Source organism: Symphalangus syndactylus, chromosome 18, assembly GCF_028878055.3.
Source record: "Symphalangus syndactylus isolate Jambi chromosome 18, NHGRI_mSymSyn1-v2.1_pri, whole genome shotgun sequence".
In the NCBI taxonomy this organism is placed as follows: Eukaryota; Metazoa; Chordata; class Mammalia; order Primates; family Hylobatidae; genus Symphalangus; species Symphalangus syndactylus.
The window spans coordinates 74,818,745-74,834,903 of record NC_072440.2 but is presented as its reverse complement, the minus strand read 5'-3'; the positions used below and the strand labels follow the sequence as shown (position 1 = coordinate 74,834,903).

At 45.9% G+C, this 16,159-nt stretch overlaps 1 protein-coding gene across 1 annotated transcript in view; it reads left to right on the top strand.

Moving 5' to 3' along the window:
• The first annotated feature begins 633 nt into the window (after positions 1–633).
• The window catches only part of BMERB1 (bMERB domain containing 1), a 148,759-nt gene continuing 133,233 nt past the window's right edge, over positions 634–16,159 (top strand). The window contains exon 1 of the mRNA XM_055253427.2: positions 634–908. Within this exon, the coding sequence (XP_055109402.1) occupies positions 803–908 (106 nt within the window). The 5' untranslated portion in view covers positions 634–802. The remainder of the gene's footprint in view (positions 909–16,159) is intronic.

Below are 16,159 nucleotides of genomic sequence, written 5' to 3'. Positions count from 1 at the left end.
TCCACCTACCTCGGCCTCCCAAAGTGCTGGGATTACAGGCATGAGCCATCGTGCCCAGCCACTGCCATGGTGGTATTTTTTGTTTTTTTTAAAGATAAACCTCTGGGGTTTCTGGAAAGTAAAGCCCCGTGCTCCAAACAGCTCTGCTATACCTGTGTGCAAAATATTTTCATCTCTCTGTCTCCCCCAAGTGCATGAAAACACATATGGAATTGACACAGGCATCCACTGTCCCACCTCAAATCATACAGACGCACACGACAGATATTCTCACAGCAACGCAGTCAGCCAAGCCCAGAACCCATAGATCTAGGTCCACACTCACGCCTCTGCATACTCCCCAGAAAGATGGATGCATCGCCCGCAGATAGAGACGGGCTCACCAATCCCACTCAAAACCCGCAGCCCGCTTACAGCTCGCAAGCCGCCCACAGTGCCAGCCCCATGCCAAGCATCACTAGGGGCTCTGGAATAGGCAGGGGCCTTGTTCTCACTTCCTTTGGGTTGGTTTTATTTTAGTTGTTTTGTTTGTTGTTGTTCTGAGAGTTATCTCCTGCCCCTCTGTCTCCCTACCCAGCCCCCAAGCCTCCCCACCAAGCCTCCCCACTGCGCATGTGCCGTGCATCCCTCCCCCTCCTGGGTACCAGTAGGCGCTCCCGGGCGCTGGCGGCGGAAGAGATGGAGCCGCGTCACGGGCGCCCAGCCCCTTAAAACGCTGCTGGCTGGAGCCACCTCCCTCCCTGCAGCCCGCAGCGGGGATGGAGTAAAGGGAGACCCGTCGACCTGGCCACGGGGATCAGCGATGGAGTTAAAGCAATCTTTGTCTACCCATCTGGAAGCCGAGAAGCCTCTGAGGCGCTATGGGGCGGTGGAGGAGACGGCTTGGAAAACGGAGGGACTGGGGAGAAGTGAGTACTGGGGCGGGGGGCCGGGGACAGCTGGGGATCCGTGTGCCTGAGCGGGTGGTCGTGGGAGCGCGAGGAACGCCAGCAGTGGACCCAGGAAAGCGCCCCCGCAGTGGGGCTGGCAGCGCACGGGGATACGCAGCTCTGCGCAGGGACGCGCTCTCCCCGCGAACAAAAGGGGGGACCCTCTGGGCTGAGCCTCACTGGGAGGGTTGGGAGATGGCCAGGCAGCTAAGGCAGGAGCCTGGGCTCGACTTAGGAGTCCCGGATCTGTCAGCTCGCAGCTGGTCCTGTGAAATCGGGTCTCTCCCACTGCTCAGGGAGGAGGATTCTCTCTCCGCCTGGGATGCGCCAGGGTGCTGGAGACGCAGGACCGTCCTGGAAAGCGCCCACGTCCCTGGAGAGGGGGGAGTGTCTGCTGGGTTTCCGCTTGCTTTCCTACCCCCTGCGTGAGGTTTCGGAGTGCACCTGAAATTCCCAGCTTTTCCTCCCCCCCCTTCCTTGGGTCGGGATGGGAGGCTTGGGGCGGCGAGAGGGTCAAAAGATGAACCATGCACACACCGTTCTCCTTTCTCTCTTGACTCAATTAAAGTCTGCTTGGGTACAACCCTAGAAGGCAGTTTCGAAATAGACCGGCCGTATTTATTTACTGGTTCTCTCTGCGGTGTTTGGATGTCGACATTTCTAAGTAAACGAAGGATTTTTGTTTTTCATTAATAGGATACAATAGTTGAAACTCCTGCCCTCAAAGTGTAGAGGCAGCTTCAGGGGCTCCAGGGTCACTGGAGGTCCCTGAAAACCCAGGGGCTCCCCAAAGCCGCTGCTCTCACATGGCTTGCCCACCAACCAGGCTGGGAAGGAGAGGTCCTTCTCAGGGACCCTGCAGCTTCCTGCCTCGCTCTGGGTCACTGCTCCGTGCTCTGCCCCAGCATGGATCTCTGAGCGATGTAGGGCTAAAGTATTGTGAATGTGATCTTATTCTGTCCTCACCTGGTGGAAAATTGTGTGTGCGCGCTCTCTTTCTCTATACCTGTAAATATGGATTTAGAAAATCTTCCTAGAAGGACTCAACTGTGTTCTGATTCTGACCGGTTGAAGTTGAAATCACAATCTAATGTCTTAGTGGTTCATCTGCTAGGATGGATGTCACAGCGCTGCCAACCTCTTTCCTTTTCTTTTTTTTCTCCCTTTTTAACATTGATCCTTCTTTCTAGTTCATCCTTTCAAGACCCAATGACTTGGTGCTTTGGCATAACATCAGGGCATCAGGGCTGAGGGTCTCTGTTTCTTTCTTTTTTTAATTTTTAAGTGCACATAGTGGGTGTCCATATTTATGGGATACATGAGATATTTTGATACAGGCATACAATGTGTAATAATCACATCAGGGTAAATGGGGTATCCATCACCTCAAGCATTTATTCTTTTTTGTGTTACAAACAATCCAATTACACTCCTTTTTTAAAAAAGCCCAGCTGTGTGACTAATTATACTCTTAGTTTAGTCTTTTTTTTTTTTTTGAGACGGAGTTTCGCTCTTGTCACCCAGACTGGAGCGCAATGACACAATCTCGGCTCACTGCGACCTCTGCTTCCTGGGTTCAAGCGATTCTCCTGCCTCAGCCTCCAGAGTAGCTGAGATTACAGGTGCCTGCCACCATGCCCGGCTAACTTTTGTATTTTTAGTAGAGATGGGGTTTCATCATGTTGGCCAGGCTGGTCCCGAACTCCTGACCTCAGGTGATCTGCTTGCCTTGGCCTCCCAAAGTGCTGGGATTACAGGCTTGAGCCACCGCACCCGCCCTCTTTTAGTTATTTTTAAACGTACAATAAATTGTTGACTGTAGTCATCGTGTTGTGCTATCAGATACTAGATCTTATTCATTCTATCTACCTATGTTTTTGTACCCATTAACCATCTCTATGTCCCCACCTCCCAATACCCTCCCCAGCCTCTGGTAACCATCATTCTACTCTGTATCTCCATAAGGGTCCCTGTTTCTTACAAGCTCAAAATATTCTCAACAATGGCTGCCTTTTGTTGCTAGATGACTATGTACTGAGAACTTTAAGTGCATCATTTCATTTAGTCCCCATAACAACCTCCTGCAGTACTAAGACTCCCCTTGCATAGATTTTAAAAAACGAAACAAAACTGGGACTTGTTAGGTGATCTGACAGTTAATTGGCAGAACCAGGATTTGAACCTGGGTCTCTTGGACCCCAGAGCCTGCTTTTAACATGAAGGTTTATTGCTTTCATGGTTTCAGAAAACTTCCTAAGTCTGTTGAGATAGTCACAGAACATGCTCAGTGATTTTATAAATATGTGGCAGCCCTGTTGCTCTCTGAAGCTCACAGAAGCCTTGAAAAAATGCTGGGTCCGTGCAGAATAGAAGTTGTTCACACGAGTGCTGCTTTGAATCCCCACTCTGTGCCTTGCTGGCTATGTGACTTTAGGAGTATTGCTAAGCCTCACACTCTGCCTTCATTTTCTGAAAATAGAGATGATAGTAGTGCCTATCTTAGGGCTTTATTGTGTATACTAAATAAGGTGATACATATAGAACTCAAGGTTAAGTGCTCAATACACATTGTTCACTTCCATTCTGTTACTGCACAACATTTATAGACAGAACCTGCTTTTACTCTTTGCAAGGTATTATGTAAATATTGGTCAGTTCTCCAATAATGCCCTTATAGCTTTTTATATCTTACCATTTTATGAGAAAAAATTTGAAACATGCCGGAGAACTGCAACAAGCACCCAATTTACAGCAGTTTCAATCCTGAAATTTTTGTACTTCTGAGTCCTATGCTGCACACTGTTAAAAGTCTGGTATAAGGCCAGGCGCAGTGGCTCACGCCTGTAATCCCAGCACTTTGGGAGGCCAAGGTGGGCGGATCACAAGGTCAGGAGATCAAGACCATCCTGGCTAACATGGTGAACCCCATCTCTACTAAAAATACAAAAAATTAGCTTGGTGTGGCGGTGGCCGCCTGTAGTCCCAGCTGCTGGGGAGGCTAACACAGGAGAATGGCGTGAACCCAGGAGGCGGAGCTTGCAGTGAGCCGAGATTGCGCCACTGCACTCCAGCCTGGGTGACAGAGTGAGACTCCCTCCCTCAAAAAAAGTCTGGTATAAAGTCCTTCTTACCATCTGTTTCAAACCATCAAAGGCTGAGTCCTGCTTCCTAGTCAAAGGCAAGAGGAACAGCTCCTGATCTGTACTTGCGTGGATCCTCAAATCTGGTTTTTCTTTTCTTTTTTGAGATGGAGTCTCACTCTGTCCCCCAGGCTGGAGTGCAGTGGCACGATCTCAGCTCACTGCAACCTCCGCCTCCCAGGTTCAAGCCATTCTCCTGCCTCAGCCTCCCAAGTAGCTGGGACTACAGGTGTCTGCCACCATGCTCAGCTAATTTTTACAGTTTTAGGAGAGAGGGGTTTTCACTATGTTGGCCAGGCTGGTCTTCAACTCCTGACCTTAGGTGATCCGCCCACCTCAGACTTCCAAAGTGCTGGGATTACAGGCATAAGCCACCGCACCTGGCAAAACCTGAAATTCTTAAAATGTGGATCCAGAGTCTAACTTTTGAAACTTGAATCTGGCAAGTTTTATTTTCTAGACTTTTTTTTTTTTTTTTTTGAAGACAGGGTCTTGCTCTGTCGCCCAGGCTGGAGTACAGTGGCACAATCTCAGCTCACTGCAACATCCGCCTCCCAGGTTCAAGCAATTCTCCCGCCTCAGCCTCCCGAGTAGCTGAGATTACAGGCATGCACCACCACATCCAGCTAATTTTTGTATTTTTATTTATTTATTTATTTATTTATTTATTTATTTATTTTTTATTATACTTTAGGGTTTTAGGGTACATGTGCACAATGTGCAGGTTTGTTACATATGTATCCATGTGCCATGTTGATTTCCTGCACCCATTAACTCGTCATTTAGCATTAGGTGTATCTCCTAATGCTGTCCCTCCCCCCTCCCCCCACCCCACAACAGTCCCCAATTTTTGTATTTTTAGTAGAGATGGGGTTTCACCATGTTGGCCAGGCTGGTCTCGAACTCCTGGCCTCAAGTGATCTGCCCTCCTTGGCCTCCCAAAGTGCCGTGATTACAGGTGTGAGCTACCATGCCTGGCCTGTTTTCTAGACTCTTGTTTGCACTCAGGGGGTGTTTGATTAAACCTTTTTTGGAACACTCTTTCAACTCTCAGGGTATCTATGGATCCATTCCATAAAGCCTGGGCCCTCCATTTATTTATTAATGAAGTGTGAAAATTAGTACTTTTGTTTCTATGGCATGACAAGTGCCGAGCCAATGTTGTAACACACGAAATGCTGGAGAAAAGAAGAGGCCCCTTAAAAAGAAGCCATGCTCTGTTTAACTTCCACACATTTTTAAATATTTTATGTTAAACACTGAGTAGGTGTAAATTAAACAGAATTGAAGAGGGGAGGGAGACTGCAGAACTGGTCTTTTTTAGTTAAGCTTGTGTTGACTGCTATTTTAAATTTCAACTATAGTTTTTAGATAAAAGATATGTAATGTGCTATAGCAGAGTAGCAAAGAAGGAACGTTTTGAAGTTAGGCTGAATGAGTTCAAACTAGCCCCATTCAGTTGTCACTTGGTAGATTTGTGACCCTGGGAAAATTGCTCAAGGTCTCTGTGTGTCAGTTGCCTCATCTGTGAAGTGGGGATAATTGTAGTAATTCGCACTTCGGACTCTTGGAAGATTAGATGAGATATGTATATAATGCATTTAGCACAGGGCCTCATGCTGAAAGCGCTTAGTCAAGGCTGAATGGTTGTCATAGGAGGACAGAAGGGGATGGCCCCAGCAATATTTGCAGAGGTTATCCCAAGCTCACCAGTTACAGCTTTTCATTGCTTCCATTTCTTAGTAAATTCTGGTTAATGATTCTGTACATATTGCCTTCCTCATGGGAACATGTGGAGAAAGGCTTCCGCACCCTTACAAACCATCTAGTATTTTCTCCTTTGAGAAAGGTTCAAAGTAATTGCTCCCAGCCACCTTCAACAGCGTTTTTCCACTAGCAGGGAGGTTTTTTCCCCGCTCAGCTGGAAAATGCATAGTGACATTTCAGTGTGGTTAGATATATAAAAATACTGCTTTCAACCAAGTGTAATTAATTGAGGGAGACATGCAGACAAGGTGCCTTTTGAAAAAGCGCAGAGCTTTTCAGAAACACAGTTGTCTGCTGTTGTGGCCATTTCTTGATAGATTTGAATGTGTCTTAAAGGATGATCAAGATTTTGGACAGGGGAAGTTGAGGAGTTGGGGGCGGGAGAGGGGAATGCCAGGAGAGGTAATAGCATCAACTGTCTGGGTGTGGTGGCTCATGCCTGTAATCTCAGCACTTTGGGTGGGCGGATTGCTTGCGGTCAGCAGTTCGAGGCCAGCCTGCCCAACATGGTGAAACCCTGTCTGTACTAAAAATACAAAAACTAGCCAGGCGTGGTGATGGGCGCCTATAATCCCAGCTACTAGGGAGGCTGAGGTGAGAGAATTGCTCGTATTCAGGAGGCAGAGGTTGCAGTAAGCCGAGATTGCACTGCTGCATTCCAACCTGGGTGACAGAGCAAGACTTCATCTCAAAAAAAAAAAAAAAAAAAAACTCAACAAAGGCATAGTGGTGGAAATAAATGCTCTGTGAGTAGGAGATTAGAATGAAGTAGAAAGCTCAAACTGCAATCTTTCCATAAGCCCAGGGGAGATGACTATTATTTAAAAGTTCAAAGTTGTGTACTGACTAACAAGCAGATCGTTAAACTGGCCAGCGTTTCAGGTTTCATAAACAGTGTGGAGACTGAAATAACGCAAATTGCTGGCAATCTATATAATAGATTCTTGGGGAAGGGTTTGAACTGTCTTCTTCTGTTTGGTTACATATGCTCATTTTATTATTTCATTTTGGTTTTGTGTTATTTCTTTTTTTCTGGTTCTAGAAGTAATACATGCACTTTATAAAAAATTTGAATTCATCTGAAATATGAAAATAAAAAGTAAAAAACGACCATCATTTGCTCCCCAAATCCCATTTATTCATTCCATAAATAGGTACTGAGTGCCTTACAAGTGCCAGGCAGTGTTCTAGGGGCTGCAGGTACAGTCTTGAGATTTCTCGACAAAGTCCCTGCCCATGTAAAGCTTCTATTTAGGGGAAGTTAAGACCTGGGTTGAGAGTGAAGGAGTCAAATATTACATAAGCAAACAAGTAAGATGGTTTAAGTCATAGTAAGTGTTACATGGGAATTAATAGGGAAGGGGTACTTTTCATTTGGTGTTCAGGAAGTGCTTCTCTAAGGAGGTGATATTTTGCTGTATAAATAGCAGGAATCCAGGCAGTAAACGTAAAGGCCTTGTGCTAGAGGAAGAGGCAGAAGGCCAGGGTGGCTGGAACCCAGTGAGTCAGGGTGAAGGGCAGATGAATCAGAGGGAAGCCAGACTAGGTAGGGCCTTTTAGGTCGTGATTAAAAACAAACAAACAAAAAGTCTGAAATTTATTCTCATTGCAGGAGAAACTGCTGAAAAATTTTAACCAAGGGACTAACATGAACTGTTATGTTTTTTGAGGTTTTTTGTTTTTGAGACAGGGTCTCGCTTGTCACCCAGGATAGAGTGCTGTGGTGAGATCTCGGCTCACTGCAGCTTCGACCTCCTGGGCTCAAGGGATTCTCCCGCCTCAGCCTCCTGAGTAGCTGGAACTACAAGTGTGCATGCCTCTAGAGCCCATTAAAAAAAAAAAAAAAATTAAGACGGAGTCTCGTTCTGTTGCCCAGGCTGGAGTAAAGTGGTGTGATCTCGGCTTGCTGCAACCTCTGCCTCCTGGGTCCAAGCGATTCTTCTGCCTCCAGAGTAGCTGGGATTACAGGTGCCCACCACCATTCCTGGTTAATTTTTGTATTTTTAGTAGAGATGGGGTTTTCCCATGTTGGCCAGGCTGGTCTCGAACTCTTGACCTCAAGTGATCCACCTGCCTCAGTCTCCCAAAATGCTGGGATTACAGCCGTGAGCCATGATGCCCAGCAGCCCTGCTAATTTTTGAATTTTTTGTAGAGATGGGGTTTTGCTGTGTTTCCAGGCTGGTCTTGAACTGCTGGGCTCAAAAGCAATCTGCCTGTCTCAGCCTCCCAAAGTGCTAGGACTACAGGCAAGAACCACTGTGCCTGGTGAAACCCTGTCTTTACTAAAGAAGGTGGTAGGGCTGGAGCCTGGTTTTTGTTTTTAAAAGGTCATGTTGGGTACTAGATGGGGAATTAAGTCCATAGCGGGGCAAGTGATGATCAATGCAAGCAGCATTTGATACAGTCCATGATTCATTCCTAATCAATTTTATTTTGCAGAAGTGGTGGCAATTTCCTTGAGTGTGGAAGGTGTGACAAGGGCCCCATGGGTTGTCCTCTGGAAGATCAAGCACGGGGTTAAGACTTAGGAGAGGGAGGCGGGGCGCAGTGGCTCAAGCCTGTAATCCCAGCACTTTGGGAGGCCAAGGCGGGTGGATCACCTGAGGTGAAGAGTTCAAGACCAGCCTGGGCAACATGGTGAAACCCCACATCTACCAAAAATACAAAAATTAGCTGGGCGTGGTGGCGCATGCCTGTAATCCTAGCTACTCGGGAGGCTGAGGCAGGAGAATCGCTTGAACCAGGGGGCAGAGGTTGCAGTGAGCTGAGGTCACGCCATTGCACTCCAGCCTGGGCGACAGAGTGAGAAACTATCTCAAGAAAACAAACAAACAAACAAAAGAATTAGGAAAGGGATAGATTCTGCACTGTCTCTCGACAGGCAACTATGTAAATTATTGCAAAACTATTATAGCAGTGATATAAATATTACAAATATGATAGTATCTAGAATGTACTTTGAACAAGCCCAATTATTTACACAGTTGGGTAATGTCTGCTCGTAACTTTGTTCATAATGTTATGTTTTATTTTTGCAAGAGTTTCCTCCTCATGTGTTAACTGAAGAAAAAATTAATCATGCCTATTCTTGGACTGATTAGTTATTAAACACATATTAATAATAATATCCATTCAATGAGTTTTAGCTATGAACTTGAGCTTATTAAATTCTCATAACAGCCCTATGACATAAGGAGAATTATTATTCCCATTTTAAACATGGGGCAACCGAAGTTTCAGGGGGTTAAGAAACTTGCTGAAAGGCATAAAGCTAGAAGGTGGTAGGGCTGGAGCCTGATTCTAAGCCCTCTCTGCCTCTGGATGTTCCTATCCACTGTCTGTTATTCTTGGTTCAGTGCTGGCTGCTGTAGAGATTAGAGATGGAGTAAGACAGAATCCCAGCCTTCACTCTTAAAAGGTTTACAGATTTGAAGAGTGAGAGACACAGCTATTAAGAACACCACAGGGCTGGGCGTGGTCGCTCACACTTGTAATCCCAGCACTTTGGGAGGCCGAGGCTGGTGGATCACTTAAAGTCAGGAGTTCAAGACCAGCCTGAGCAACATGGCGAAACCTCATCTCTACCAAAAATACAAAAATTAGCCAGGCATAGTGGCATGCATCTGTAATCCCAGCTACTCTGGAGGCTGAGGCAGGAGGATCACCTGAACCGGGGAGGCAGAGGTTACAGTGAGCTGAGATTGCACCACTGGACTCCAGCCTGAGCGACAGAGCAAGACCTGAGACCCTGTCTCAAAAAAAAACACCACAGGCCGGGGCGCAGTGGCTCTCACGTGTAATCCCAGCACTTTGGTAGGCCTCGGTGGGGAGGATTACTTGAGTCCCAGAGTTTGAGACCAGCCTGGGCAATGTGGCGAAACCCTGTCTCTACCAAAAATACAAAAAATTAGCCAGATGTGGTGGTGCGCCTGTGGTTCTAGCTACTTGGGAGGCTGAGGTGAGAGAATCGCTTGAGCCTGGGGGGCCCAGAAGCTGTGGTGAGCCAAGATGGCACCATTGTACTCCAGCCTGGGTGACAGTGAGGCCCTATCTCAAAAAACAAACAAAAACAACAAAACAAAAAATCCACCGTAACTTATAGCGCAGTATAATGAAACACAGGCTAAATGAAAAGTACAAGTGTGGGCCAGGCGTGGTGGCTCGAGCCTGTAATCCCAGCACTTTGGGAGGCCGAGGTGGGAGGATCGCCTGAGGTCAGGAGTTCGAGACCAGCCTGGCCAACATGGTAAAACCCTGTCTTTACTAAAAGTACAAAAAATTAGCCAGATGTGGTGATGCACGCCTGTAATTCCAGCTACTCGGGAGGCTGAGACACGAGAATCGCTTGCACCCTGGAGGTAGAGGTTGCAGAGATTGCACCACTGCACTCTAGCCAGGACAACAGAGCGAGACTGTCTCCAAAAAAAAAAAAAAAAAAAAAAAGTGTGAAGTTAGGGAAGAAATTGGCTCTGACTGGGGAGCTGCAGGCCAACAGCAAAGAGGGGTGTTTGCATTGGGCCTGAAGGCTAAACAGGGTTTCGAAAGGGGAAGAGAGTAGAGAAGGGGATTTCAGGTGAGCTGTCTGCTCCAGGCACAGAGGTGGAGATTCCGAAGGCCAGGTCCAGGCACCAGCTTTTTTTTTTTTTTTTTCCTGTTTCTTTCCCCTTGGCTTAATGGATCCTGGGACTGCCTGGTTCACTTATATGAATGGGCTTGGGGGTTGGTTGGAAGCCAGCACAGGTAAAGGCCCTCTTTTAGTACTTCACTCACAAGTTCCTCAAAAGATGCTTACCATAGAATCAATTCATTTCTTCACTATTCACTTGTGAGCGTCTCCTGTGCACTGGTTTTAGAGGAACAGAGCTAGAGGGGTCCTGACCCCACCCTTAAGAATTCCATCCTACCGTGGTCTATTTCTTCCTCTGCTGCTTCCTAGCACTGTGATCTTGAACAATTGGCCTAACTTCCCTACGCCTCAGTTTCCTCATCTGTAAAATGGGTATACTGATTTCTTTAATCCCCTGAGAATTAAACAGAATAATGCTAGGAAAGCATAGTGATGAATACATGTCACTAAATGTTATTGATGGTAGCAGTGTGAAGGCTCAGCTCTGTTTTGCAGACGATATTTATTGAGAAATGCCTGCCAGGCTGGGTGGGAGGCGCTAGCCTCATAGTATGAGTACATGGTGGTCCTGCCATGGAAGAGCAGATGGTTTCTAGTTTGTTGGTTATAAGTGTGGGCTTTTGAGAGAGCTTTTATTTTGAGGCCTGGCTCTGCCACGTCCTGGCTCTGGACTTCGAATGAGTTATTTCACCTTTTTTTCCCCCACCTCAATCTTTTGCTATCTGTATCTGTTCTCAGTGATAACCATGAGGAATTATATAGATCTGAAGAAGTTTCTCAAAGTCAGTTTTGGAGACAGGGTCTTGCTCCATTGCCCATACTCGAGTGCCGTGACACAATCACAGCTCTTGCAAGCCTCGACTTCCTGGGACCAAGTAAGCCTCCCACCTCAGCCTCCCAAGTAGCTGGAACTACAGGTGCACACTACCACGCCTGGCTAATTTTTAAAATTTTTTTTATAGAAATGGGGTCTTGGTATGTTGCCCAGGCTGGTCTTGAACTCCTGGCCTCAAGCAATCCTCCTGTCTTGGCCTCCCAAAGTGCTGAGATTATAGGTATGAGCCACCACGCCTGGTTATTTCGCCTCTTAAGCTTTGGTTTCTGCAACTGTACAGCCGTGACAGTAATAGTATCTACTTTGGATAGCTGAGAATTCCTTGACAGATTGGAAATCATTTAATACAGAGGCCAGTACATGATACATGTTTAATAAATGTTAATTATTATATTATTGGCTTTACAGCTATGGCAACAGGCACATACAAAGGTAACCTTGATTTAATAAGGGTGTGTGAGTAAGTAGGGGGTTGGGAGCAGGGCAGCCAACGGAGCAAAGAGGAGGGGCTTAGCCAACCCTGGGGCTTCTGAAAACTTTCCCGAAGAGCTGAGCCTTAATAAGAAAGAGTAGAAGGAAATACATACGTGGATTCACCATTCATTGTTAGGAAAAACCAAATTGGAACCTCACTGAGATATCACTATGCAGCCACCGGAAAGGCTAAAATTAAAAGGACTGATCATACTAAGTGCTGGAGAGGATGTAGAGCAACTGGCACCCTCATGCTTTGCTGGTGGGAATGTCACATGGGGGGAAATGGCTTGGTCATTTCTTAAAAATTTAAACATACACCAATCACAGGACCCAGACGATGCACTTCTGGGTATTTACCCAACAGAAATGAGAGTATGTGTCTCTACAAATATTTGTACACAAATGTTCATAGCAGCTTTTTTAGGAATAGCCCCAAACTGGAAACAACCCAAATGTGGTATAACCATACAACAGAATGCTTTTCAACAGTAAAAAGGAATGGACTAAAGACACACTATGTAAATAGATCACAAAATCATCATGCTGAGTGAAAGAAGCGAGGAAGAAAGAAAAGAGTACATACTGTATGAGTCCACTGACACGAAATTATTTTAAAAATGCAAACTATTGTATACAGACAGAAAGTAAGCGACACCCTAACTCTACAAAAATAAAAATAAAAAAGTTAGCTGGGCATAGTGGCCCACGCTTGTGATCCCAGCTACTTGGGAAGCTGAGGGAGAAGAATGGCTTGAGCCCAGGAGTTCAAGACCAGCCTGGGCAACATAGCAAGACCTCATCTTTACAAAAAAATTTAAAAAACTGGCTGAGTGTGATGATGTGCACCTGTCGTCCTAGCTACCCGGGGGGGCTGAGGTGGGAGAATCTCTTGAGCCCAGGAGTTTGAGGCTGCAGTGACCTATGACTGCACCACGCACTCAAGCGTGGGCAACAAAGTGAGACCCTGTCTCTAAAAAAACAAAAATAAAATGATTATAAGAAAAAACATGCATGACGTTCTTCCTATGAGCCACTCTGTGCATGTTTTACACGCATCCTCCGCTCCTTACAAACATTCTATGAGATGAGACACAATACAGCCATCTATTGCATTTATTGTTCTATTTACAGAGGAGCAAACTGAGGCTTACAGAGGTTAAGCAATCAGCCCAATGTCACTCCACTGATAAGTGGTAGGGCTGAGATTTGAACCCAACACAGGTTGACTTAATTTTGCTGCCTTCCTAATTTCCTAGGATTAGTTGAAGCTGTAATTGATATAGATGCTTAATGTCAACTAGACACATCTCTGTGTTTCTTAGAACTGATTGTGTTCTCTGGCTCATTAATTTCCTTTTCCATTACAAACATGCCTCTTGTAAGCTTGAGGACTACATCTCTCCACTTCAAAGGGCCTTCAGGGTCAAACTGGAGTGGAAGTTGAAGACATTCACAAAAATGGAGGAGGAAGAGCCTTTCTGTTTTGAAGACTTGTAGCTTCACAGAGAAAGGCTTTCTTTGAATGATCAAGAAGGATTTCTAGGTCAATATAGGGGCATACTACTGTAACATTTGACAGCAGGAGCTCTGCCTGCATTTGAATCCTGGCTTTACCACTTCATAATAGTTGTGTGATCTTGGGCTGGTTACTTAACCTCTCTGAATTTCAGTTTTCTCATCTGTAAAATGGGGATAATAACAGGATCTGCCTCAAAGGATGTATTGGTCCGTTTTCACACTGCTATAAAGATACTAGCTGAGACTGGGTAATTTGAAAAGAAAAGAGATTTGATTGACTCACAGTTCGACCTGGCTGGGGAGTCCTCAGGAAACTTACAATCATGGTGGAAGGCGAAGGACAAGCAAGCACCTTCTTCACAAGGTGGCAAGAGAGAGTGACAGAGGGAAGCACCAGACACTTATCAAACAACCAGATCTCGTGAGAACTCACTCAGTATCATGAGAACAGGATGGGGGAAACCGCCCCCATGATCCAATTACCTCCCACCAGGTCCCTCCCTCCACAGGTGGGGATTACAATTCAGATTACAATTCAAGATGAGATTTGGGTGGGGACACAGCCAAACCGTATCAAAGGCTAATTAAGAAGATTCAGTGAAATAATATATGAAAGCCCTTCACAGAGTCTGGTGCTCTCAGTAAATGGTGGCGATCATGTTAATAGAAGAGGATATGAAGTGGGAATTGACCTGATACTATCTGAATAGTTGGAGAGAAGGAAAAGAGAGAAGTTAAATTTAAGTGGGTGAACCTCAGGAAGAATGGAGGTGACGATGAGCATGGAGATTTCTGGAGGCATGCATGAGCTTCGCTGCATTGGAGGAGTTGTGAGATAAAAAGGATGGTTGAGCAGGACCACTAGACTTTGGCGGATTAAAAAAGTACTGGCAATATGGGGCCATTGCAGGACAAGGGATGGAGGGAAAGAAGTAGCATTTATTTATTTATTTTTGAGACAGAGTCTTGCTATTGTTGCCCAGGCTGGAGTGCAATGGTGCAATCGCAGCTCACTTCAACCTCCACCTCCTGGGTTCAAGCGATACTCCTGCCTCAGCCTCCTCAGTAGCTGGAATTACAGGTACCTGCCACCACACCCGGCTAATTTTTGTACTTTTAGTAGAGATGGGGTTTCACCCTGTTGGCCAGGCTGGTCTCAAACTCCTGACCTCAGGTGATCTGCCTGCCTTGGCCTCCCAACATGCTGGGATTACAGACATGAGCCACTGCGCCCAGCCGGAAGTAGCGTTTTAGGAAGGCTTGTCTGGCAATGGTGACCAACTGGATGCAAAGTCAGGGGCCCTAGGGATAAGGTCAGCTAGGAGGGTTTGGAATTACCCCATCATAAGGGCTGGATGTCCAAATATCCATCGCAGGGCTGGAGTCTACAGGAGCAGTGGGTTTGAAAGAAGGGGCTGATCAGAAATCTTGAAGGGAGAAACCCATAGTAGTTGATTATGTCTCAGAAGGAAAGAAGGTCTTCTAAGTGCTCTCAATGTGATAGGCAAGGAAAAACCCTGTCATTAGCCTTAGGTCTTAACCATTTAAAAATATCAGTATCCAGGCACAGTGGCTTACGCCTGTAATTACAGCACTTTGGGAGGCCCATGTGGGCAGGTCACTTAAGCTCAGGGATTTAAGACCAGCCTGGGCAACGTGGCGAAATCCCGTCTACCAAAAATATAAAAATTAGCTGTACATGGTGGTGCAAGCCTGTAATTCCAGCTACTCAGGAGGCTGAGGTATGAGAATCACTTGAACCTGGGAGGCAGAGGTTGCAGTGAGCTGACATTGCACCACTGCACTCAAGCCTGGATGACAGAGCGAGATTCTGTCTCAGAAAAAAAAAAAAAAAAAAAAAAAGATTTGTTTCTGATGCTGCCGTGAGATTAGCATCCTTGCCTTCTGCTTTGAGTGAAAGTTGTGAGATTTTCAGATCAGATACAAAGTAACAGGAATAGGTACCACGAATGGGAACTGGCACCAAGTGACAGTGTTGCGATGGGTACAGGCTGGGCTAGGTGCTTTACACACCTTAACTTTTTGATTCTTAGATGCCAGCGTAGGTGAGGTGCAGCATTTCAGAGTAAGTCACATCTTTCTGAAACAACAGAAACAAAAAAACGATAAGGCCCCATTAAATAGACTGGTCCGTTTAGCACTACCCGCAATAGCAAAGACATGGAATCAACCTAGGTGCCCATCAACAGTGGATTAGATAAAGAAAATGTGGTACATATACACCATGGAATACCACCAGCCATCAAAAAAAGTAAAATCATGGTCTTTACAGCAACATGGATGCAGCTGGAGGCCATTATCCTAAGTGAATTAATGCGTGTTCTCACTTATAAGTGGAAGCGAAACATCGGGTACAGATGGACATAAAGATGGGAACAGCAGACACTGGGGACTACAAGAGGGAGGAGGGAGGGAGGGAAGGGTTGAAACACTACCAATTAGGTACTTTGCTCATTATCTGGCTGATGGTTTCACCCAGACTCCAAATCTCAGCATCATGAAATACACCCTTGTAACAAACCTGCACATGTACCTCCTGAATCTAAAATAAAAGTTGAATTTTTTTTCTTTTTCTTTAATTTTTTTTTTTTTTTTAAGAGAGGGAGTCTTGCTCTGTCACCCAGGCTGGAGTGCAGTGGTGTGATCTCAGCTCACTGCAACCTCTGTCTCCCAGGTTCAAGTGATTCTCCTGCCTCAGCCTCCTGAGTAGCTGGGACTATAGGTGCACACCAACACACCGGGCTAATTTTTGTATTTTTACTAGAGACGAGCTTTCACCATATTGGTCAGACTGGTCTTGAACTCCTGACCTCAGGTGATCCACCCACCTCGGCCTCCCAAAGT